We start from the raw sequence: 24026 nt of genomic DNA on the forward strand, positions 1-24026 counted from the left end.
GTAGCACCTGATTTCTCATCTCAAGTTCACATTTTGGATTACTGTGCTTATGTTTATGTGCCTCATTTTTTAAAATTCACCTGCCCAATCTAATTATGACTGCTAAAAATGATGCAAAGCATGCATACTGATGCACGGTGGCAGTGTCTATCAGATTTTCAGATTTCTGCGCCAAGCACCAAGAATAATGTCAGGCTTGCAAGCAGTAGTTGGGATTTCGATCACACAGGCATGCAACCATGGCTGTGATCAGAGACTGAACGACATGAATGCCCACATGAAAACAGCATACGCTGCTACATCTACTACTTGTTGGTTTCTGTACGAACTCCATTTAATCTGTATGCGTGCCATGAAAGAACACACTCGCTGATGCACTGCGTTGCCTTCAACCACTAAGTTGCCCGATTTGCAAGTTCATGTCAAGAATTCACCTGCGTTAAGATTACACGTTAAGCAGTTGGCACGAAGAAAAGAGATGCATGACTGGCTCCCTGCGGGAGTCTATGCCGGGACTCTATTGGAGAATGCACAGCAGCAAATAATATGAGAAAATGGTGAACTAAACACCCTTCTACTTACTGGTATTTAGTTTACCAATCTCATATGTTGACTCCACTGTGAAGCAAATCATGTTGGGTGCAATATAGCCCACACGCAGACCCACACCCCCATATACAAATGTGCACATAGGAAAATGTGCACAGCTGAACACAAGCTGTGTTTCAGTTACGTATGAAACAGGTACAATGCTTCACAAGTAAAATGCGACACTCTGAGTGTTCGATCTCAACTATGTTTTGCACATCAGAAATGCTGTGCACTTGTGGAGGTAGTGAAAATGTAACATTGTAGCAGTGGCAAACCTGCGACCTTAACGTGCTCATCAGTGGAACGTCTCCCAACAGCTCGCAACAGAGCACGGTTATCATCAGTTCAAGGTTGATGTGCCCTTGAGTCACAGCTAAACCTAAAGAAGTGTGTTTGTATCCCACCACCCTTGACATATGGTCGCCTCAGCCAGGAATTGAACCCTCAACCTCTTGTTCAGCAGCAGGAGGCCACAACTACCCAGCGTTTGTCTGGTTCTCTTGCGCCACATTTTGGTTTGCGCTTCTCTCAGTGGATGTGTGCACCCGTCATAACGACCCTTTCTTCTAGATTTTCACACCATGCTGCCGATACAACTATCCAACTCAGAGTTCAATCAGCCTCTTTTCAATTTTGCTACGTGTGTAATGGCTGATGTTTAGAAACACGATAAATGGTCCACGCAAGCGACTCCCATCATTATGCAGGAAACAAACACAGCTAGCCCCACGACTGCACAAAATAAGGAGCAATTCACAAAAGCAGCTATCTCTACTTTATCGCAGTCTCCTTTGAAAAAGCAGCCCAGTTGGCCAGGAAAAAATGAGACAATTTGTAAGCATTGCTGCTTTTACTCAAGTTTCCTTGCTGGTTGTTATATACCGTCACTCAGTGACTTGCCCAACCAGATGTAGGTACCTGTCGAATGTCACTGTTTAACACCCTTTTCTCGGATTAGTTTCCCACATAAGGCCAATGCACACATGGCATGAAAAACAGTTGCATGTGTATGCCCTCTTGGTTACTGTGACAGTGTGCACAGAAACGCACCTGCTTGAGGTCAGTGACGGCACTGGGGAGTCCCTTGATCTGGGGTGCCGATGCCACGCTCTCTTGCAAGCTGCCAGTCGTTGCCTTGAGCTCAGCCACCTGCAAACAGCACCAGGAGAAACATGTGCATCTTGCCAGATAGCTCTTGTGGACTGGCCAATGCGGGCAGCTTATACTGCCTGTAGCCATAGTTCTTTAATCATAACACTTCTGAAACTGCGCTTCAAGCAAAGGGCTTGATCGGACACCTTTATGTGAAAGGTTAATTGATTTAATGCTAATGAATACGCCACCAGCTAATGACTAGACAAAACTTACATTTATCCACTGCCTGCTAAAAAGTGGTTAGAACTGGCTAATCTGACTGGTGTTTTAAGATGTCTTTATTGTTACTTCTGGAGCCCCTAATGTCGCACATTTCTCTCAAAGCTCCAGGGGCTGTTCATAATTGCCATTATTTTGTCACTCGCCAACAAGGTGGTATGGTCTTCATATTACGGCCCATAAAGCTTCTTTTACTACCATCATGTAGTCCCCGTGATGTTTTCCAAGCTTTAGAAGGCACAGTTTAAAGCTTAGAGGCCTACAGCCTGAGGGACATATTGGCACAGTTTTTGTGCGGAAAGTGAGGCAGAGGAAGCACCCATGGAGTGTGGTGCGCACTGACCTGCTTGGCTAGCGCCACGAGGTCTGCCGCAGTTCGGTGCAGCTCGGTGGCTGTGCTGCTCAGGTTTTGCTCAAGGCCCTTAATCTGGCCGTGGAGGTCGTGCAGCTGTGCCGGCAGTTTCTTGCCATCCACGTCCACTGCACATACGACTGGGCACTGAGCACAAATGGACTGCGCATGTCGAAAGCTAGATGTGCCGATTGAAAATGCCGACACCAAACCAAGAAATGAATGATGAAGAAAGTGACACTGCTGGGAAGGAAAGGGAAAATGTGAAAGACTGTACTCGAAACAGCAGCCAGTGCATGGTTTAAAAACTTGCACCCAAGAGATACAGCTTATGCAGTAAGTTCCACATTGAAATTTCATATGGATCAAGATTTTCGTGGTAATAGTGCCATGACACAGAACAAGAGTGCACAAATGTTCATCTCTTAAGCCCACACTATGTGCAGGTGTCACACTGCTTCACTCTGTTGTGATTATTACCAATGCAGCGATGTTGCTGCACGAGCGACTTACAAGAATAATTTGCATTGCTAAGAAATCCACCAGAAGTGGCTACCAATCGACCTGACACCAAATACACATCTACTAGCCATGCTTAGAAGGAACTCCTCGAAAGAAAATCGTCAGTAGCTAACTGCAGTTTGTTTCATCAAACTTTATCCTAGTTCTGTCTTGCAGGGTCCTTCTCAGTGTAGGTGCTGTTACTCATGGTTGAGAAGAAATTCTCAAAAGCCAGCAGTAGCTTGAAGTCTGGCAGCAGTTCTGCATTCATTCCCTTGCGTTCTTAGCCACTCTCCCCATTTTAATGCATAACATTAATTTGTTTTGTGCACGCAGCAATGACACACTGCTTTGTTCATGCTTCTTGACAATGCATACTGAAATCATTGTGGGTGTGTGCTGCCAATGCTAGAGCAATGAGCACAGTGGCTTCAAGGTGGTACATAGGTTAAGTGAACCAAGCATAGATCAGAGCCTGAAATCAGTAATGGTTCAATTGTGCACGCTATATTTAGTGCAGCCACCACATTGCAATAGTCAACACAGCAGAATGATTAAGCTCCATATTTAGGAGAAAAACACATTTGCTGTAAAAAGAAAAGTGAGCCAAAGTCTAAAAACATCTGCTTATTTGTCCAATGGCCTAACTAAATGAGCTCCAAGTATGTTTAATACAATGCAGTTATTATAGAAGGTCTAGTCCATTCATTTAAAGAAGTGTTGCAGCAACGTTAGTGGCTGAGCTGCAAAGTTCAGAGGCACAAAGTGCTCTGTGATTCTCGCACTCAAAGGAACATTGAAGAACTATAACTATCCCCTCCACAACTTCACTCATTTTGCTCTTCTTGCATCCCTTGATGGAGAGATAGTGCTTACACAAGTGGATGTGGAACAATGACATGATGTTAAGTGAGCACTATATGTGCTGTTTAGGAGGATTCAGGGTTGTGTTGTGAGTTTGGCAAACTTTTTTTAGTAGTGACAGACATGGACGAATGAAAAATAAAAAGCACAGAACACATGAAGTGTTTTACTCCCAACTGGTTTATTTTGAGTGCTTTGTTGTGTCCTGTGCCTCTTTTTCATGTGCCAGTATCTGTCGATGCTAAAACAAAACCAGGACAGGGTGTCTACCAAGTTGACATTTCTAATTTTCCCAAGTTTTCCAGCCCTGAGCACCTTTGCAAAATTCCCTGAAAGAGCCAGAACATTGTTTTATCTCAAGACAGGCTGACACCATGTTGCCCGATGCTGTCACTCTCAAGTAAGCATGTTGAAACAAAAAAAGTGACTTAATCCAGTTTGAATAGTAAGGAGTAATATCTATTTTATTTAAAAAGGAAACAGAAGGAAGGTGCTAGTAAAATGCGCAGCGAAATAAATGGTAAAACCCATTCCAAATTGAGTCGAACATATTCAAATACAAATGAAAAAGAGATGCATACATAAGTAAATATTTATGAATATGAGCTATTTCTAGCAACTGGTAGCAAGCTCATCGGTATGAGGCCTGAACTTTGTCAGAACTAACGTTCTCTCTCAGCAGCTGGAAAGTCAACCGCAACTGTCCTACTCTCAGCCCGTACACAACATCTCAGTGTTGGGTTTCACTGCTTTAAAGAGTTTATTTTGGTTTGGATGAGGGACACCTGTATCTCAGCGTCAGCCAACACTTTATTTTTTGAGCTCAAGCTCCTTCAAAAAGGCGGCGGCACGCTTCCTTTCCCGTTAATTCCTCAGTGCGTCGGTCCTTTCTGTTCTCATCCTCCATCTGCCATGCTTTCACCCCATGAATCATTTGAAGAATCCTCTTGGTGAGTTGTACAGTCAACGCCCTGTGGCAATTTTAGCCCTTAAGGGCTAAAATTGCCACAGGCACGTCTGAAAAAGCTTTTAAGGCCTGCCAGTACACTTATGAGGCATATCGGTGCTCGTACTGTGACGGGAGATGGGGGTGTACGCGTGTATAATTAAGGAATACATACTGTGTCCAGTGACGATTGCCCCTTCCCACGCTTGTTATGATTCACTGCCTAACATTGCTGTACTGAGGCGAAGCTAACTTTCAGAGACTGGCATTACGCAGCACGTTGTGCTCTGCATGCTTCGAAGTCAATCGCGAGGATTACAAAGGCGGAGTCGGTGCCATTGTTGACAGCGGCGAATTCTTTCAGTGAAAAACACGGCACCGCACGGCAAGAAGCTTAATAGCTAACGGAGAAACAGCTAGGCCTAACGTTGCCGCGGTGGTGGTTACGGCTGCCAGCGGATCTGCGTGCGAGAGTGCTGGTTCGAGGCGGCGAGATAATCAAAATGGCGGCGGTGGCGGCTTTGATTAATGCCATTTCAGACTTGCAGTCAGGGCAATATACATTGACTATATGGAGTACGTGGTGGTGCCACGAAGCCGTGCAAATTATCGGGCATGTCCGAAAAAGCGTCTGGAAAATCGGTCGTTAACTGCTCTGGCAATACATCGTGCCAATGACACGGCGCCAATGACGATTCGTTGTGATTCCTCTGTTGCTGGAGCCAGCATTAACACGACTTTCGCTCCCTTTCAATAAAGTTACAGCTAATTTTCCCTGATAGAAGCACAAATTCCCCGAGTTTTTCCAGACTGTTCAAATTCCCTGAGAATTCCCGATTTTCCCGGTTGGTAGACACCCTGAAGGAGCATGGAACCTCCACGCTTAGCATTGTACTATGCTTATTTCCACCATAATAATACTCGTGGCAATATTGAATCCGTTCTACAGAGGAAAAACACTCCCTGCGAACAATGACGCAGCTTCATTTACATCAAATGCAATTGTGGGTAACTTTAAAGCTGGCTTCTCCGCACTACGAGTCATTATGCGGAGAAGCCCATTACTGCGGAACCGCCTGTATTAGTGGAAGCGTTTAGGTGTGCATGTCATGTTACTATGACAATGATAATCATCATTAGAAGTAATCAAATGCCTATCAGCTCCTCTAATACAGAGTTACTGGGCTTCCTTTTAATTGTAGCGCCACCAACTCTCTGCTTTCTGTGCTCTCGGTATGCCAGTTAGTAGCACATGCAGTGAGAGTGCCACATGCTGATATAATTGATTGACTCATTGATTGAATGCTTGATTAATCGATCAATTGATGTATTAATGGACAGCGTTTCATGTCCTAAAGTAAAAGAGTAGTTGGTGAGAGATGCCATAGTAAAGACTGTAAATTGACTTTGATCAGTTGGGGTTCTTTACCCCACAAGGATGTCCACATAATACATGAATGTCACTCCACACCCATCAGAATGCGGGCTCAGCCACTACAGGGAAAATTGAGCCCATGTCCTCATAGTAAGCACCGGAATTCCACAGCCACTGAGCGACCATGGCAGGCTGTCACTTGCTGAATGCTGCTTATTTCACATTCAGTAACATAGCGTGTGGCATATTAAGAATGTGACAAGTGGAATGACCACAAATGAGGTAGTGCAAAGGAAAGCATAGAGGTTCTTGAAAGGGAAAAGGCAAGTGTCAGGTGCACATAGTGCAATCTAAACCTTACAAAACATGAGCCGCAATCAGACGAATTTCAGTAGAAGGCAACTGGCGGTATTGCAAGGCAACCTTGAGGTAGGGTGCTTTAGGATACAATAAAAAGGCCGCTGGCTGTTGTAGCGAATCTTTTATTTATAATCACTGCTTTCTGACATTATTGTGGGGCTGAAGCAAATGTTAAAGAAGAAAACTAGTGGGCACTGAAAAATACATGGTCTCCTAAAACAACTGCTCCAAAAGTGGAAGCGTACTTTACAATAAGTGATCTGCAAATACGCCTAAAATCTTTTGGACAGATATCCAAATAATAGTAACACTGGTAATCCAACCCATTCCAAGCACCTTGTTCATTTAGCAAGCGCAGACTAGCTTTTCAAATGCAGATTAACACACCTTACTGCAAAAGAGATATCTAATTGGAGCAAGCAATTCTACAAGCAGAATAATAAACTCTCATGCTCGGCAAACAGTTCAGTGGTGAAGGAAACGAAAGGTTAGGAGGGTTGCACATAGCAAGAGCTTAATGGAACCAAGAATAGCTACCCACAGTGCCTTGTCTCCCCACAACTCAGTATGGTAACCATGGCTTTGTGTTGCAAACACGACAGAGGGCTTTTGTACTGACTAAATAATTAATTTTAACATCCCAATGAAATATCCCGGCAATCAGAGATACCGTATGGGGTGAAGGGGGACTCTCGGTTAGCTTTGACCACCTGAGGCTCCTTAACATGCACCTAAATCAAACTATGTAAGTGCCTCCACATACCACCCCCCTGGGTAATTAAACCTTCAGCTCTTCAGCAGCAGAATACCACAGCCAGTGACAGTGAGTTGGGATTTTACAGTAATGGCAACAAAGCAATAACAGACTCGCACACTTACATAACTTCTGTGCAACAAGCAAGGGACACATGATAGGATAGAAGTGAAGAATATTATATGGCATGAATGGCATGTCCTTGGCACTGAGTTCAATTGTGGAGAAGTGAAATATGGACAGGAAAGCAAGGAGTGCAAGACGGCCACTTACGAGTACTAATAACCCCAATGTGTGATTTTGCAGGCGTGTAGGTGTCCACCCACCAAAGGTAGTGTAGGTTTCAAATAAGTGCACAAGCAGAAACCACGCAGACATCACAAGAAGTGGGCATAGACAGAAACAAACTTTCTGTGTTCCGGTTCAGCGATTTTCACTGAACAACTCCTAAAAGATAAATTAGCAGTTCAAACTGGTCTGAACCCGTTTATGTCTGTTTGCATAAATTAAGAATAATTCCAGTAAAGGAGCCTGGACTTACTTTGCACAAAAACACAACGGTGCACTCAAAGCTGCACAGGGAGGCCCCACAAAAGGTACACATGCTGCTCTTCAAGTTACAAGCAGTCAAAACAGACAATCAGGTTGTGGAAGCACAACCTCGAAAGCAATAGTTAATTTCTATTTCTATTTCACCTACTTTAGTTTATGTACCAGTGTAATCAGAAGCAACTGCCGAACTAGGATATGCTTCTTTATTTCAGCTATTATTATACAGGTCTCCCAGTACCAAAAGAAATATTTGATGGTCACCAACATCACACACTCATGAGTGTATTGCTAAAATGCCTGCCTACCGAGATATGATACTTTGAAAACTGCGCCAATGATGCTGCCACTTCTAAAATGATTGCAAATTCATGTTCATCTACAGGCGAGGTGACATGGTTGAGCCACAAGTGCAGGCAATGGATGGATAAAAAGCTAGAAGGTGGCCAACCTGAACCACAAACTGTTATTAAATTTTTTTTTTGCAGTTTTATACCGGAGTGTAAAAAAGTGAATTCGATTCAGTTCTGTTTTCCCCGTAAATAACAGCTTTTGTTAGCTTTTGGTTCAGTTTCAGTTTGATACCCTGCTTGTCAGTGGTTCCTTTGTCCACGAGAGTTCATAAAACCTAACTAATACTTGCAATTAATGGTAAAGTATGGTGATAGTATAATATAAAAATGATCAGTGGGTGAACTAGAATGAGGTGTCCTCAGCACATGAATTATGATCTATGGCAGATATTTTCATGTACTTAGCATCTTGTGAGTTACTGCATATCTACTACATATGTAAGGCATGTTGTATATTGCAAAGTTTTCTTTTTGTCCAACATTGTCCCAAACTTGAGATTGCTGACAAACTAGATATTACCCACCATCATCAGCCTACTTTACAATTCTCTAAAATCAAGGTGAACTTGTACCTAAAGTATGAGAACCTTTATGAATGTTTTATAAGGCTGGATTGCGTTTCATAATAAACATGAGGCCAAGACAAGTTGTACCACTTTCATAGACTTATAATCCGTGTAAAAGACAAGTAATAAGCAAATAAAGATATGCATTCCACCATTCCATTTCGTTCCTCCTGACGTTCACATGCATCCCCTGTACCCTGGGATCAACTTTGTACTGGGACGTTGGGTCAGACTCTAAATCCGGTTGCAGAGCATGGTAAACAAACGAGCATAATGTGACTGCGATAGAAGTAAAGACAAGGCTATCCAAATGCGCGTGGCAGTATTACCTCGGTGCAGGTGTGCCCGGAGACTGTCCAGGTCCTGCCTCAGGGCAAGGTGCAACCACACCAGTGCCCCCGCTGCCCCCACCAGCAGCACCAGCCCCACAGGTAGCCAGGCCCACCATCGCACCGGCCTGGGTTGCATCAAGGGGCAACAGAGTCACCACCTTGGCCTTTCCCATTAAAAGATAATCAGAGCAGACGCATGGGTTTGTGCCTGATACTCTTCTTAAATGAAAGCAGCTTCGAGACGTTATCTCGACGACAGTGGCTCTATATACAAGAAACATTCACAGGAATTTAGAATTATGTCTACCACTATAGAATTTAGCTCTTAGGTGCCACTAGTTCTAAGATACTGTTCAGAAAAAGGTAAACCACAGGAATTCTTTAGGAGGGTGTAGTATCAGCTTAGCTATGACACACTGAGCAATAGAACCTCTCTCCACGTTCTCCACAACACAGAATCTGTACCCATTACTTTAATCCTGAAGTGGCCGACCCTTAAGGGATAGCCAACTCTAAGTGTACTGCACTCACAACTGGGGAATATGATGGCCATTTCAAATAAAGCTACGGAGGTCTGCATAAGGATGGCATGGGGGTTATGATTCAAACATCCATCTCGGCATTAAATAAAATGCCCGCTTTTATGTGTAAGAAATGGCAGGCATAAAGGGCAGTAACCTCCTTTAGCACTCCAGAAGGTTTATACCTATATAATTTTTCATCTGTTGATTTAATGTACACATTACAGAAGAACTGAAGGAGACTCAAAAAACAAACAATCAGAAAGCTACCATCCGTCATTTTTCTGCCCGCCTCAATCTAGAAGCTTAGACAGGACTATAGCAGTGGACAGTAAATTACAAACAAGGACCCGTAAACGATAAACACAGGTTCATAAATTCTTGCATGATGCTTGCTCGGCGTAGTATGCTTTCACATGCAATCATTTGTTTTTTGTCCCAGTTGTTAAACTAGGGAAACAGCCTCTTTTCACAACTAGGACAATCCTTGCCTATAGATAACCCCTCTCTATTTTGTGACAGGTTCTGCATTGTACAGATGAACAACTCAGGCATCTGTGACTGCCATGAACCAGACAGCTCTCATGCCACAAAATGCAGCATGACGAAAGTGGGAAGTTGGAATGACAGCGTTCAGGTTCCCTCATTTCTGAGTTCTCTCTCTTCTTGCTTGACCCCATAGCACATAAGCAAAGCACCAAATTTAAAGGTACAACTTTCTTATTTTTTTTTTTCGCACCTCGCAAGTCTATCTACTTCATCCTCTCCATCGACCTCTCTCTTTCTTTTTACCGGCCATGCCCGACAGTGCAGATAGCGTAGCTATGACTCAGAGACGGCGACTGCGGACTTGGGGGGGGGGTTCCCGCGCGCGCTTTCCCGCCTCGAGACAGCCGGGGGGCACTCACGGCGCCGCGGGCAACCGGTACGCGGCGAGGGCCGCGTACGATGACGTCTCGACGTCGGACGAGTCCGAGCCATGGCCGCCGTTGGAGCCGGCGGCCACGATGGCTCCCTTGCGGAGCAGCTCCTGCACCGCGTGCTGCTGCTGTTGCTGCGACAGGACGGCGCGGGGCGCCGTCGCACGACACGACACCAGGGCGTCCAGCTCCTTGCGCTTCTTCATCTTCTTGAACGGCGGGCCCGAGCAGGCATCCGGACGGCACGCCAGCTTCGCGGCGCCTCGAGACCACGACTACGCGCGGTCCGCGACGGCCCGGCAGCAGATCGATACGGCGCGAAGCGCCAACGATCAATCCCGCGACGCCATTGCGGCAGCGGCAGACGACGCCGCCGCGTCGCGGCCAGACGGCACGCGGTTCACGCGAGCAGACGACGCGCGGACGACGACCGCGAGTGACGTGACGACGGGCGCATTGCGGACTCGACGAGTCTTCGACCCTGGATCCGCCGCAGCAGCGGAACACCTTCGAGATGGACCTTTTTTTTTTTTTCACAAGCTGTAGAGAGAGTTGCGCAAGTTTCGGACCGGTAACAGCGCGAAGCGTGGCGGTTGAGCAACGGGACGGGGGAAAGGATGCGGGGAGAGCGCGGATGTTACCTAGGGCGCGTTGATTCGTGGTCAACGTCGTGTGAATTGCAGTCACGGTGTTTGCAGTGATTGTATTCTTATAGAGAGGGCTCAGTGCAAAAGTGTGCGTGCGAAACGCTAACGAGCGCATCAGAAGCAACTCGCAAAAATTTGTTTTTCATTCCGAAACTATAAACACGCCGCCATTACTACTCGCCGGAAGTGACGAAGAACCAGGCTCCTAACTACTGCACCTGGCCGCTAGGGGTGCCTGTCGTCTGCTACGAGGCAAGCTGATAGTCGTTAATTAAAAAGAAAGTGTGGTTCTTTACCTTGCTGTTTTGCTGCAATTAATTTTGCGATATCTACAATCCATTTTTCACAAAATGAGATCGTGTTTGCAGTTTATTCTTTTACCCACTGGACGCCAATCACTGGCAGAAACTATATGGTGTTTGGCTACTGCGCATGTTTTCTCATCAGAATCACAAAATTATTTCACTGCCCTATCTGCAGATCATCTTGCAACATGCCACAGGTACCAACTTTCTTGTGATTTTCAAACAACACGATGCAAAGTGTCTACTTGAAACAGAGTTAGCTTCGTCCTTCTCTATTTATTTCTTTTTTGTTTGATATAATATGGAAGTTTCAAGAATCACTGATAATTTGTTATAACCTATGCACTGTATAATTCTGGACACTGACAACACTCCTTTTCCATAAGACACCTGTTTTGTGTACTTATAATGATGCCACTGCCACTGTAACTGGGACATGGTACCTCTCAAGCCAATGCTTCAGCTGGCTTTTTCTGCCACGCTCCTAGCACCTTGGAAAATTGCTGAATAAAAAATTGGTTGACTGACTGATTGATTGATTGAAGGTTCCACATACAGTCGCATGCATTGAAAGGCCCCTGGCTGGGTTCTCAACATAAACGACAAAAGCTTGGTTTTCAATTCAGTGGAGCATACACATGCAGAGCCTTAGTACTGCAACCTTCCATGTAGATACGTTTACCCCATTGCATGAAGCTGGTACTGATAACGAGTCATCCACACACCTTCGGGGACTTTGCCAGACCAGAACATCTCTGCTTTATATGTTGTGAACCAATGCAGAAATTATATAGAAGGGAATATAGAAAAGCATAAGGCATATGCTTTTGAAGATACAAAAATGCTAGAAAGAACAGATAGAAAGGTCTGCAGAAACCATTGAAGACAATTGTCATAGTAGGCGAAGCTTACACTGTTTTGAATCATACTGCGTCTGTCTCTCCATTTTCTTTTCTTGCCTATTTGAAGCATCATTTTATGTGGCTGTTTAACAGCTGCACCTCATAATCTAGTGCAGGCATGAAAGCCAGACACACTGCTGTGTTTGTATTTCATCCTAAACGGCCATCTCACTTTCATCGTGTAGTGTTATGCAACATATAACACATCCTGCCTGACACAACATGCAATGCCGGGTGCATCTTTTCTGCCACCAACCAAGCACACGTGCCCACTACATGATGGCAGTAAGTGATACACGATGGTAGTAGGTGATAGCATGCACCCTCTACTCCACAACACCCCCTCTTCACCACATCCTTCCTCAAGTACAACTACAAACCACAAGATCCCATCCGGCTCTACAAAGAAAGTCTTGCTTTAACCCCACAAAGTCCAAATCCCATCCAAATGCCCAAATGAAAACGTGTTCATTCTCATTTCTGGCCATGGATAGTACATTCATATCAGAAAAAAGAACAATGCTATTTGAGTTGGAGATGTGATTCCATTTTGAGCATACAATAATGTGGAACATTCCACGTTACTGTATAACACTGTACAGGATCAAGAACAATGCATGTGGAGGCACCAGTACAAGCTGGACGCACACGAGACCACCTTGCTTGCCCAGAAAAGCTGATCGACTGAAATAACCAAGTACGATGAGGTTTCTGCGTGGTCTCTAACCTGACAACCATTGCTTGGCAAGCTTAAACAATTCAGTAAAACAGGAACCAGGTGCCTCTTGTAATCAGCAAAAACGAATTCTTCCTGTACAACAGGAACTTTATTAGTTTTTACATTTGCAAAGCTGCTGCTTTCCTGCATAGCAGGGGCATCACTATGGCTAGTATTCACGCCAACAAGTCTTCATATTAATTTTTTTTGTGATCTGACTTACAAAAATTGGGAAATATGAACCAGCTGCATATTGTGGATATATTGTATATTTCAGATATTTTTTATTCTCTCAGCACCTAAACCAAAAATAGAAATTATTAATTTCATTTATGTTCCTTGAGGTGCTTCTTTAATGTTTCACATAAGAATACTCGAACATTGTCTGACTGGCAGACTACATACTGGCAGACTACATATGCTATACGAACCATTCAAAACACCAGCGATCAGGGTACAATTTTATGTATTGCAGTATTTTGTTGCGACTACTACATCTTGAAATAAAATGCAAAATCATAAAAGCACTGAAAATGAGCACATTTCTCACGGTAACGAGAGTGAAAGCAAGCCTTTTAGTAATAAACCACCAGTTGAAGTATCAGCATGCTATGTATGTCCTCATCTTTCCTGTGTCAAGTGCTTTTTAAGCGTGCTTTTTATAACTAAGTCTTGCTTCCAGAATGCCAATTTCAACAAGCTCCCCAGTTAAGTATAACTCATGTCAACTTAGCTTTACCAGATATTTCAAACTCAAAAGCAGCTGACAACCTCAGCTGCACCCTACACAAATGCCACCTTGAAAACTCTGCTTCATGAGCAGTTTTTTTTTCTCAGGCATCTCCTGCATTGCTGACTCTGTGCTCATGCAACAAGCTTTCTGTACCCTGTGGCTTAAAATGTCAATGTCCTCTGCAGATATAGTTCTCATTAACCAAAGGGACACATTCTGAAAGAAAAAAATCCAGAACAAGAGGGTTGATTCAAGGAGGTGGTCATAACTCCCGACCCCCCCTACCAGAAAACCTTCCCTGAGCCTGCCATGCTCTAATACACAAAACGTAGTTCTGGCTTCGCATTGACCCCCACATCATGGTGAAATGGCGGGCTTACAGAAGGAGGAACACATCTGTCAGTGCTGAGGAGGACACAAAAACACGCAAGGAGCCTAGCACATCCTGCTCAATATGTCACACAGAAGAAGCACACCAAACATTAAACACTGCTTTGGAACTAACTGTCCCATCACACGAGATGCGCGAGATAAATTTAGTGGAGCATATAGTGCCACCAGATATGGGGAGGGGTCTCTTCCATCCGCCCTGCCACCCCCCCCCCCATCTCCCTTTGTAAATGTCTGATTCAGTACGGTAGTTTACCACAAAGACTAACCTCACGGGACTGACCTGACTAGACCTCGGCACTTTTGCAACCATCTCAATAGCTCCATCCAACAGCCTCCCTACCCTATCCAAGTCATACAGCCATCCCTTCTCCAAAAAAATGTTTTATATTAATTCATATTTTTTTCAGGCACTGATTACCGATTTCGTGTTCCCTCACTGGAGAAGAAACTGCAGAGGATGGTAACAAAGTTTCTGGGTGTGATATGGGAAGCAGGCATCAGTAATGATGCCTTCAAGTGGGTGAATAGCAGTACCCAGAACAGCTTGAATAAAGCTCTTGTGAGAGTATCGATCATAAAGTTTTTACAATATACTACTTAGAAAAAAATCTGGTACCACTGTCTATGAGAATTCCCTAATGGGTGCTAAGCCACCACGTAAATGTCGAGATATGGTTGTGAGAGGCTTGTCATGCATGCGGTTTGGCTTAAGAGGAAGCTTTAGCTCGGGTGCTCCTATCTAAACACATGTAAAAGGAGAATTCGCTTTTCTCGGCAACCACTGCACCAAATTTGACGGGGTTTGCTGCATTTAAAAGAAAAGCTTAAAATCTAGTGACTGTTGGTTTCGAATTTTCGATTTACGTCGTCAAATATTTATAAAAATTTGGCGAAAATCGCAAATTTTCAGAAAACGAAACTATCAAGTTTACAGCTCCGTAACTCAACAAGAAAAAATGATATCGCAATTCTGTGAACTGTACCTGATAGCACATCTAAAGCGGACAAAATTGATATGTTACACATGAACCTCAAAAAATGGAGTAATGTGTAATTACAACTTTTGCAGAACCTTCGTAAACAACGTAACAAATTCACGTAAGATGTAAACTGACACATCAAATTTGTCCGCTTTGAATGGTCTAATGATTGCCGTTTACAGAATCGCGATATCTGTTCTTGATGCAGAGCTATTAGCTTGTAAACTTCGTGCTTCTATTTTTTTCAAACGTCTGATTTTTTGAAAATCTTTCTAACAAAATTCAAGCCCTAAATCGAAATTCCGCTTCCAACAGTCACTAGAATTTAACTTTCTCTCTCAAATGCAACAGATTTCATTAAAATCGGTCCAGTGGTTATCTCAGAAAAACGTTTTTGCGTTTTTACATGTATTTGAATAGGCCGCGTCGGAGTTGGGCCCGAGCTAAAGCTTCCTCTTAAGAGGAAGCTTTAGCTTGGGTGCTCCTATCTAAATACATGTAAAAGGAGAATTCGTTTTTCTCGGCAACCACTGCACCAAATTTGACGAGGTTTGTCGCATTTAAAAAAAAAAAATTTAAAATCTAGTGACTGTTGGTTTCGAATTATTTATTTAAGTGTTTAATTTTTTATTAAAAATTGGCAAAAATCGAAAATTTTCAAAAAACAACACTATCAAGTTTACAACTCTGTAACTGAACAACAAAAAATTATAATACAATTCTGTGAATTGCATCTAATACTACATCTAAAGCGGACAAAATTGATATGTTACACATGAACATAAAAAAATTTTGTAATATCGAAATACAGCTTTTGCAGAACCCTTGTAACCAACGTAACAAGTTCATGTAAGATGTAAAATTATACATCGAATTTGTCCACTTTGAATTATCTAATGGATGCCGTTTACAGAAGCGTGATGTCTGTTTTTGATGCAGAGCTATAAGTTTGTAAACTTCGTGCCTCTATTTTTTTCAAACGGTCGAATATTAGAAAATCTTTTTAACAAAACTCAAGCCCTAAATCGAAATTCCGCTGCCAACAGTCACCAGAACTTAACATTCTCTCTCAAATAAAACAAATTTCATTAAAATGCGTCCACGGGTTATCTCAGAAAAACCTTCTTGCTTTTTACATGTATTTGAACAGGCCGCGTCGGAGTTGGACCGAGCTAAAGCTTCCTCTTAAGGCTATCATTTATACATAAATAAAGCTTTTGTAGAAAGAAATCACGAGAAGTCCTTGCTTAGTCATAATATATCTCATTATTATTAAATCAGATTTAATATAGCAAGCAAACAAAGCAAACAAAAACAGACAATTGAAATTGAGGTCCAGTAAGCACAGACCTTACTGGTTTCTTCTTCGAACCTTAGCGGCCTACCATTACCATTCATCTTTCGTATAATTCTACAGAATCAGCATAAGTTCTCATAATTGATTAACAAGTGTTTTTTTTACATAATAACAAGAGAAAAACTGCATTTTGCATGCTGCTTTAGTGAAAAATGGAGCATTGTGACAGACAGAACGTTGTTAGTAAGACATGTGCCTTCAAGATGTCCTGGCTTTCAGACAAAGATGCCAACCCAGAGCCACCAATGCCTGTCATTCTTATACTTACACCTATACCGCAGCACCAGTTTTACCTCTAGGTAATTATAAGAAACTCTATGGTCTCAATGGTGCCATTGAGAATTGTGACGAAGGCACATTTCATAGAACTCCAAGCAACGCTACATCTGGCTCTTATCAGAAATAGAGGCTGGATGCTTCAATCGAGTTAAAATAAACACAAGTGGCAGCACTTCAAAAGCATAGGATAATGTTTCTGAAAGTAGCTGTAGCAAAAGGCAAAGTGGCACATAAAATATGTGACATGGAAAGCCATGGCCAAAATCGAACGTTAAATGAATGCAGAAAGGAGGGTGTCCAAACAGCATATTTTTGTGTAGTGCCACTTAACTACTCCTAATGCTATGTGGCAACATTATTATTGCATAAAATTTTATAACGACGATGGCAAGTTTCTCCCAGCTGACTGAAATGCATGCAGCAATTGTAAGCAAGTTCTTGCTGCTGGTGTAGTGGAATATCCAGTGATATAGACTGTCTGTACAGCTTTTGTCAAAATAACTTAGACCACTGTATGCATAACTGCGGTTGACACCCAGCTAGCTTCTGATTGCATCTAGATTGGTCAGAAGCTTTGAAGAGACAAATTATTGCTTCTGGAATCAGGAGTTCTATGTGCACAACATGACACAATCAAGATTTACCACCCTAAATGCTCCTAGGTGATTTAATTTCTTCTGAAAAAGAAAAGTGCACCTGATAAGAATGCATAAAGCCTCATAATGCTACCATGACTTGCCGCTTCCTGTGTTATGTCTATCAGTGAAAACATTGCAGCTTCATTTCATTCAACATTTTTCTTTCCCTAAAGGCAATGGTAAAACTATAAAGTGACAGGTGCATAATGGCTTTCTTAGGTCAGCTTAGTCATGCAATGTGCAAGCTGAAATACAAGCAGTTGCGCTCATGTGAGCATAGACATCTGCACAAGAGAAAAAACACGAAGAAGGGATGTGCACAGCTAGGATGGGCGTAGCCTTCTGCTATTCGCAACTTTCACGGCCTGTAGGGGGCGCCACCTTAAATCCAACATGGCTGTCCGAGAGATTGAGAACTAGAGCAGTCGGTGCAGTGCTGCAGTCGTCTTGCTCAGTGACATGTTTCGCGTCGTCATGTTCAAATGTCTCTTCAGTTTACACGCCCGCAGTCGTTAGCCTGTGTAATGGCTCACATTGGGCAAGCAGAATGCAGATTCGAAGCCTGCTTGAAGGCGAGGAAGTCCTAAACTCTGGTCATCTTGTGTGCTGCGGTATAAAAGCGTGCACGTCAACGTCCGTGACTGCTGAAGGCCTTTGCAGGCAAACTTCGCGGCTTCGAAGCAAACCACATGAGCTGTGGTTTTAGTTTTACCGCGATGGTGTTATAAAGAGAAGTGACCGTGCTTTCTTTTTCCTATCCTATTAATTCGACCGCTTTGAACGGGTACCATGACCTTTTATACGGTGCGGTACACTGTGCAAGTTGTTACTTGGACCGCTTGAATAAGCCGCCGTGTCGAGAAAAAAAAATCTTCCTGGTGTTGCACGACCCATGTTCTTTACATCAACGGCGTGAAAAGCAGCCTTAAATGAGCGTTTCGTGAGCTAAAATTTCTTGTCTAGTTATTTCTGCCTGTGTTCACAAAGCTGGATGTTGAACACGAGAAGTAAACAAAAACTGCTTTTGCGAGCTAACGATAACCATTCACCCTTGTAATTTAGTTATTGCGCTTTATGCATGCTGTGCAAGCTAGTCTTGTGGTAGTTCAACAGCCTGCATCAGTCCTACCGTGTCTTGCATATAGACAGATCAAGCGATACATAGCCGATATTTACCGGTCCGCGGCAATGCTCGCTTCATTCTTCCAGTTATCTTTATAAAATAATATACACACAAATCAGCAGAGGGTTCGCTACGTGAACACTGCACAGTGGTTTAACGTTTGTTGGACTAAGGATTTGTTACCTTACAAGTACAGTCGTGTGCGCCTGTGCACACGTCAGCCGCGCATCGAAGTGGTACACAACGACAAGCACGAGTTCCAGGCCGCTCCACGCCTGTGTCACTTTGCTCCCTTGCGCAAATGAGAAACTCATCTCTCTGTTCAAAAATGACGGAATGTCACGCTGGCGTTGCAGAGCATGAACTCATGAGCAAGAACAAGAAATTTTGAAGCAGGTACAAGGCTTCACGGAGAATGTTCGCACTCCAACGTAGTCGCAAAGGCATGGGTGGCAAAAACGCAAGCATCAATCATCTTACAACACATTTGAGTTAAGATTACGCATTAGTTCTTTCCCTGCACATAATATAGCGCTATGCCTGCGTCTTTATGGAGGTGCGTCTATTCGCGATTTCAATTGCTTGGAATTGTCACTCATCTGCCGTATTTCAAGAAAAAGTCCTCCGGCATGAATTGTGCATTGTAAACCTTTATCGCTTCTGCGACAGCTTGGCTGATCCGCAGCTTAATAATCCATTTCTTTCTCACGGACGCAGCCGTTGGGAATGATTGAAGGCTCACATCACCTACCGCAAAACTTTTGCATTGCGGCACACAGAAAATACGGCTACTTCTATGTTTGCTGATTCTGAGCACATTAAGTGTCCTTCAGGATCCCACAGGAGCTTCGAATGCGTTAAAACACCAACCAAAAGGGAAGGAAAAGCGTAGACAACACTAATACGCTACGTGAACGGGCGGCAGCCAGCGGCGAGTATAATCTTTCGATTGTTTCCGGCCGCCACCGCATGATGGCGCCACCGTCTGTGAAAGTTGCGAATAGTTTTAGAATAAGCCAGATAGCCGAAACCAGCTCGATAGCTTTAATGATGTTTAAGAACGTGGAATCACTCGAGCATTAAGATGATACATTAAATGAAATTCTGGTACCATAAACACATTAGAGGTGATACATAAATGCGTCGGTGCGTTATGTGTCAGCACTGAAGTGTTAAAATAGCATGGATTTGCCTTTTGCAGGATACATACATTGTTAACAATGTTTTAACCTTAGCCACAGCACCAGAACAACTTAGAACAGCAAGAGCACTGCTTTGATATCACACTAACAGTAAGTACCAGGGCCACTACCCTGCATGGACAACGAATTTGAACAATTTTTCGCTGCACCGTGTCGCGATTTGTATAAAAACACGTGCACTGGTTCCCTGGCTAACCAGTACAGGTAAGAGTTACTGTGAATGGCTAGTCTAAAAAGCCAATAAACACTGACACCAAGAACAACATAGGGGGAACGACTTGTGCTTAATAAACGAAATAAAGAAACGATAAATCAATGGAAATGAAAGTGGATGAAAAAACAATTTGCCGCAGGTGGGGAATGATCTCACAACCTTCGCATTTCGCGTGCAATGCTCTACCAATTGAGCTACCGCGGCGCCGTTTCCCCGTCCACTTTCTTGGGTTTCTTGGGTAGCTGTAGTTTTGAAATGATCAGTTAGGGCCAAAAGAATAGACTGTAGTCTTTCAGAAGCAGTGTGGTGCAAAATCTCATTAATGGAATTGCGTTCGTAGTGGGAGGCATATACAGGGCCCCTGCTACCACACCCGAGTTCCTTGACAAATTAAACACCTTTTTGTGCACTCATTTGAATAATAGTACAAGGGTAATAATGACAGGAGATTTTAATTTACTACACATGAGCTGGAAAACTCTCTTGCCCGGACACACGGAAGTTTCGAGTGCTGAAAAACTACTGGAAATTATGATTTATCATAATTTACAGCAAATTGTTGAAGAAAATACACGAGAAACTTTATATTCTATGTCATTGTTAGACCTTGTGTTCCTATCTTGCAAAATAGCTGCTAATAGTGTGTCAGTCGAACCAGGAATATCAGACCGCAAAATGATATCCGTCGATATACCAAACGATATATGCAGTCGCCGGCGTTCACATGCTTTTAAACTTATACTAAGACTATGCATGGGCAGACAATACAACAACACTAGATAAGTCTATCATTTTTAGTGAATTCGAACTTGCGTCATCAAGTGAATCTGTAGAAGAATTGTGGCAATGTTTCAAGGGAATCGTAAAGCATTGCGCAGATAAATTTATTCCTACCCACCTGAAAAAAACGAAGCAGCATAGCCCATGGAAAACTAGGGAAATAATACACATAAAATGAAAAAATAAACATAGCCCAGCCCAGGTTTCCAATAAATCTGCATGCTCAATTAAAGGTAGCGTTACGAGAATCTAAGAAAGAGTACTTTAACATAATGTTTCCTGGGTTCGTGAAGTCTTCGCCACAAAAGTTTTGGATGCACTTAAGGGATAAAAAAGAAGAGATACACTAGATAAAAAGCGGATCTCAAATGATCACGGAAAAGACACAAATAGCAGACTGCTTCAACATATTCTTCCAGTCAGTATTTACGAAGATGAGAACAGAGCAAGGAAACAATGAGCGCAGTGACATAGGCGCCTGCGCAATGCGCCCGCTAGAAATCACTCAGGCAGGCATATTTCAGCAATTGCTTACACTTGATACCATGAAAGCAAGCGGGCCAGACGGGATCCCAAGTGAATTTTTACGGTGATATGCTGAATGGGTGTCATTCTGCCTAACAATAATCTTCAGAAAATCCTTGGAAACCAGTTCACTACTTCAAGATTAGCGCAACGCTGTAGTGATTCCAGTTTTTAAATCCAGCAGTCGAAGTCAAGTTAGCAACTATCGTCCCATATCACTTACTGCTGTGATTTGTAAAATTATAAACCGTTTCATTGGGCGAGGAGGATAGGGCGCGCGGAGAGCCTTTTCTCCACTCTGGCTTGGGCGATCCGGCGCGGCACTGCTTGAAAGTATTGCTGTCACGTGCTGCGGAATGATTTCGAGATGTTTTAGATCTTACTTTGTAAAATTTATGCCATGTTCGTTCATATAATGTCATCAGGGAAGCCTTTCGGTGCATCGGTAACTACTGTAGGCGGAAATATGTCTTGGGGGCGCAATAATGTGACGCGCATAATCAGCCGCGGTTTACGCGCATTATCAGTCACCGTGCGTGTATGTGTTGTTTACTTTTTTGCTTATATCGATTTTAATTCAACAAAGAAAACCGGCGCCGCTGTATTACCAGCATTAAATGGTAAATCAGCTCACTGTCTGATCGATTGGCGTAGGCAGTAAAACATAAAACATAAGAGCGCATGCTTGTGCACGGCCAACCTAAGGCAACCACGAAACATCTGAACGGTAGGCGCTATCAAATATTTGTGATACACTGGCATCGTTCTCGCACATTGCAAGTCTAGTATGCTTGAAATTACCATATGTCTACGCTAGCCTTGCTGCATGAGGCCCATGGCACTGCTTGAGCAACACAGCGACCACTGCGGTTGGTGAGCCAGCACGATACATATATAAGCTGTGCACATGTGCTTCGGCATTGCCTTTTTGGCCTGTATACAGCCATAATATATGAGAGGGTTTGCATAAAAAGAATGCGATGGCTATTTTAGAGCGCAAAATTTCCGTAATATGTGTGAGTGTGTCGTAGAGAACTGAATGAGCACAACCAAAAAAAAAAAAGTTCGGTTATCATGCATACTCTTTCTCTAAAAAGCAAGAGAAAACGGGCTAACACCGCACAACGTTTATAAATATACAACCGTTGATTTCGTATGCTTGGACCATGCGCTATATAGAACAGAAATATCTGTAATCCAGCACCTACCACTGCTTAGGACGCTCGTGCAGTTGTATACAGTCGCTTTGCTGGACAAGCTTAATTCAGACTGTAAGGTATTCATGAGTGGAAATCTCATCGTTCCAACCAAGTAGTCACGCAATGTAACCTGCAGCGAACAGTTTGAACGCTTGTCAAAGTATAACAGCACAGCTCCTATCGTAGCACAACGGTACCCACGCTGTCGCGATCGTCACGTATGTTTCATGGCTCCTAAACCGCAGCTTAGAAATAAAGGATAATACTGCAATAAGGTCACATTAGTGATCGGAACATTCAGAAATACACAATTGATCTCCGAGGCTGATTGTAGGCTCAAATATGCGTGCGCACATCACGCTGTGTGTTCTGTCTACCTCAACGCCAGCAGAAATTCCGGCCATGACGCCTTAAACCACTTCAGCGCGTCTCACAGAACCGTTTACCCCGTAGAAGACGCACATCATACTAAACAGACCGCATGACCGCGAAAACAAACGACAGAACCTACCGCCGAGCGTATACCTGCCATGCAAAAGACCACTTTCACCCAAGCCAGTAAGGCGCTGCTCATAGGTGGCGCCGCTGCGTTCACAATATGGCGGCGCCTACGAAAAAACGGTCTGTAGAGCGTGTAGTAGCAAAGCATATCATTCTTTTCCTTGAAGCCAATAACTTTTTCTTTTCGTTACAACATGGATTCTGAAGCGGATTATCCACTATTTTGCAACTCATTGAGACAGTTCATGATTTTTATCTAGCTTTGGATGCCTGCGAACAAATTGACGTCATCTGCATAGATTTCGCAAACGCCTTTGATAAGGTACCGCATTGTAAACTGCTTTTTAAAATTCAGAATTCAGGTATTGCTCCAGACACTGTGAACTGGATTGCACCCTATTTAAGCGGGCATGTAAAATCCGTTCGCATTGAAAGCATAATGTCTCATCCACTAGAAGTCTTGTCAGGGGTTCCACAAGGGTCAGTGTCAGTGCCGCTATTGTTCTCGATTTACATCAATGATATTGTATTTACTCGCATAATGATCGCACTCGCGTAATGATCGCGCCCCTGAATTTTGTCGTCAAAATGCGACTTTTTTTTTCTTTCCCGTGTAATGATCGCACCCTGCACTTGTCGCAGCAATATGTCGTGTGCCAAGTCTAGCTAATGATGATCGCGCTTACCATCCGTCGAATGCTACGCAAATGACTCTTGAAGACATACCAGGTGGTCTGCATGCACCCAACATTCTTAAGCAGATGCCCCATTTTATTCCTTTCATCACTTTCTGCACTTTCATGAAAAAAGAAAGGCTACAACCAAACTTGCCTGGGCTTTATTATATGTAAGCTTCATAATGGTCTTGTTCAACAACAACATAAAGGGTGCCTTTCGAATCTTCTCATCTGCACTCGTGGGCACGCAATAAATCGCAATCGGCAATGATAGTGGCCACGCTTACACTGATACACTAGAAGTGTACCCTATTCATATGCCGACGCTTGTAACGCAGCTAAGATATTCGCTCACCCTTAGCGGAAACGTATCGTATTAGGATAGCAGTGAAAACAAATGCCGCAGTTTCCGAAGCATGCCCACCATGTGTTTCTATGTCACTGGCAGCTAAGTGCGCCCATCTCTGTTTCTGTCCCCTCAAAGTGGACATGGCT

General features: G+C 43.3%; 1 protein-coding gene across 3 annotated transcripts in view; it reads right to left on the bottom strand.

Annotated features, from left to right (window-relative positions):
* The window catches only part of LOC126517485 (uncharacterized), a 72851-nt gene that overhangs the window by 30468 nt on the left and 18357 nt on the right, over positions 1-24026 (bottom strand). For 2 of the 3 annotated variants that reach the window (XM_050167213.3, XM_050167212.3), the window contains exons 3-4: positions 2309-2445; positions 1642-1740 (exon numbers count right to left, since the gene is read on the bottom strand). In XM_050167213.3, coding sequence (XP_050023170.1) covers positions 1642-1740; positions 2309-2445 — 236 coding nt within the window. Of the gene's footprint in view, positions 1-1641; positions 1741-2308; positions 2446-8914; positions 9043-10346; positions 11859-24026 lie in introns of those variants that run through there. The other variant, XM_050167214.3, reaches the window with a different exon arrangement.

This window comes from Dermacentor andersoni, chromosome 11 (assembly GCF_023375885.2).
Source record: "Dermacentor andersoni chromosome 11, qqDerAnde1_hic_scaffold, whole genome shotgun sequence".
In the NCBI taxonomy this organism is placed as follows: domain Eukaryota; kingdom Metazoa; phylum Arthropoda; class Arachnida; order Ixodida; family Ixodidae; genus Dermacentor; species Dermacentor andersoni.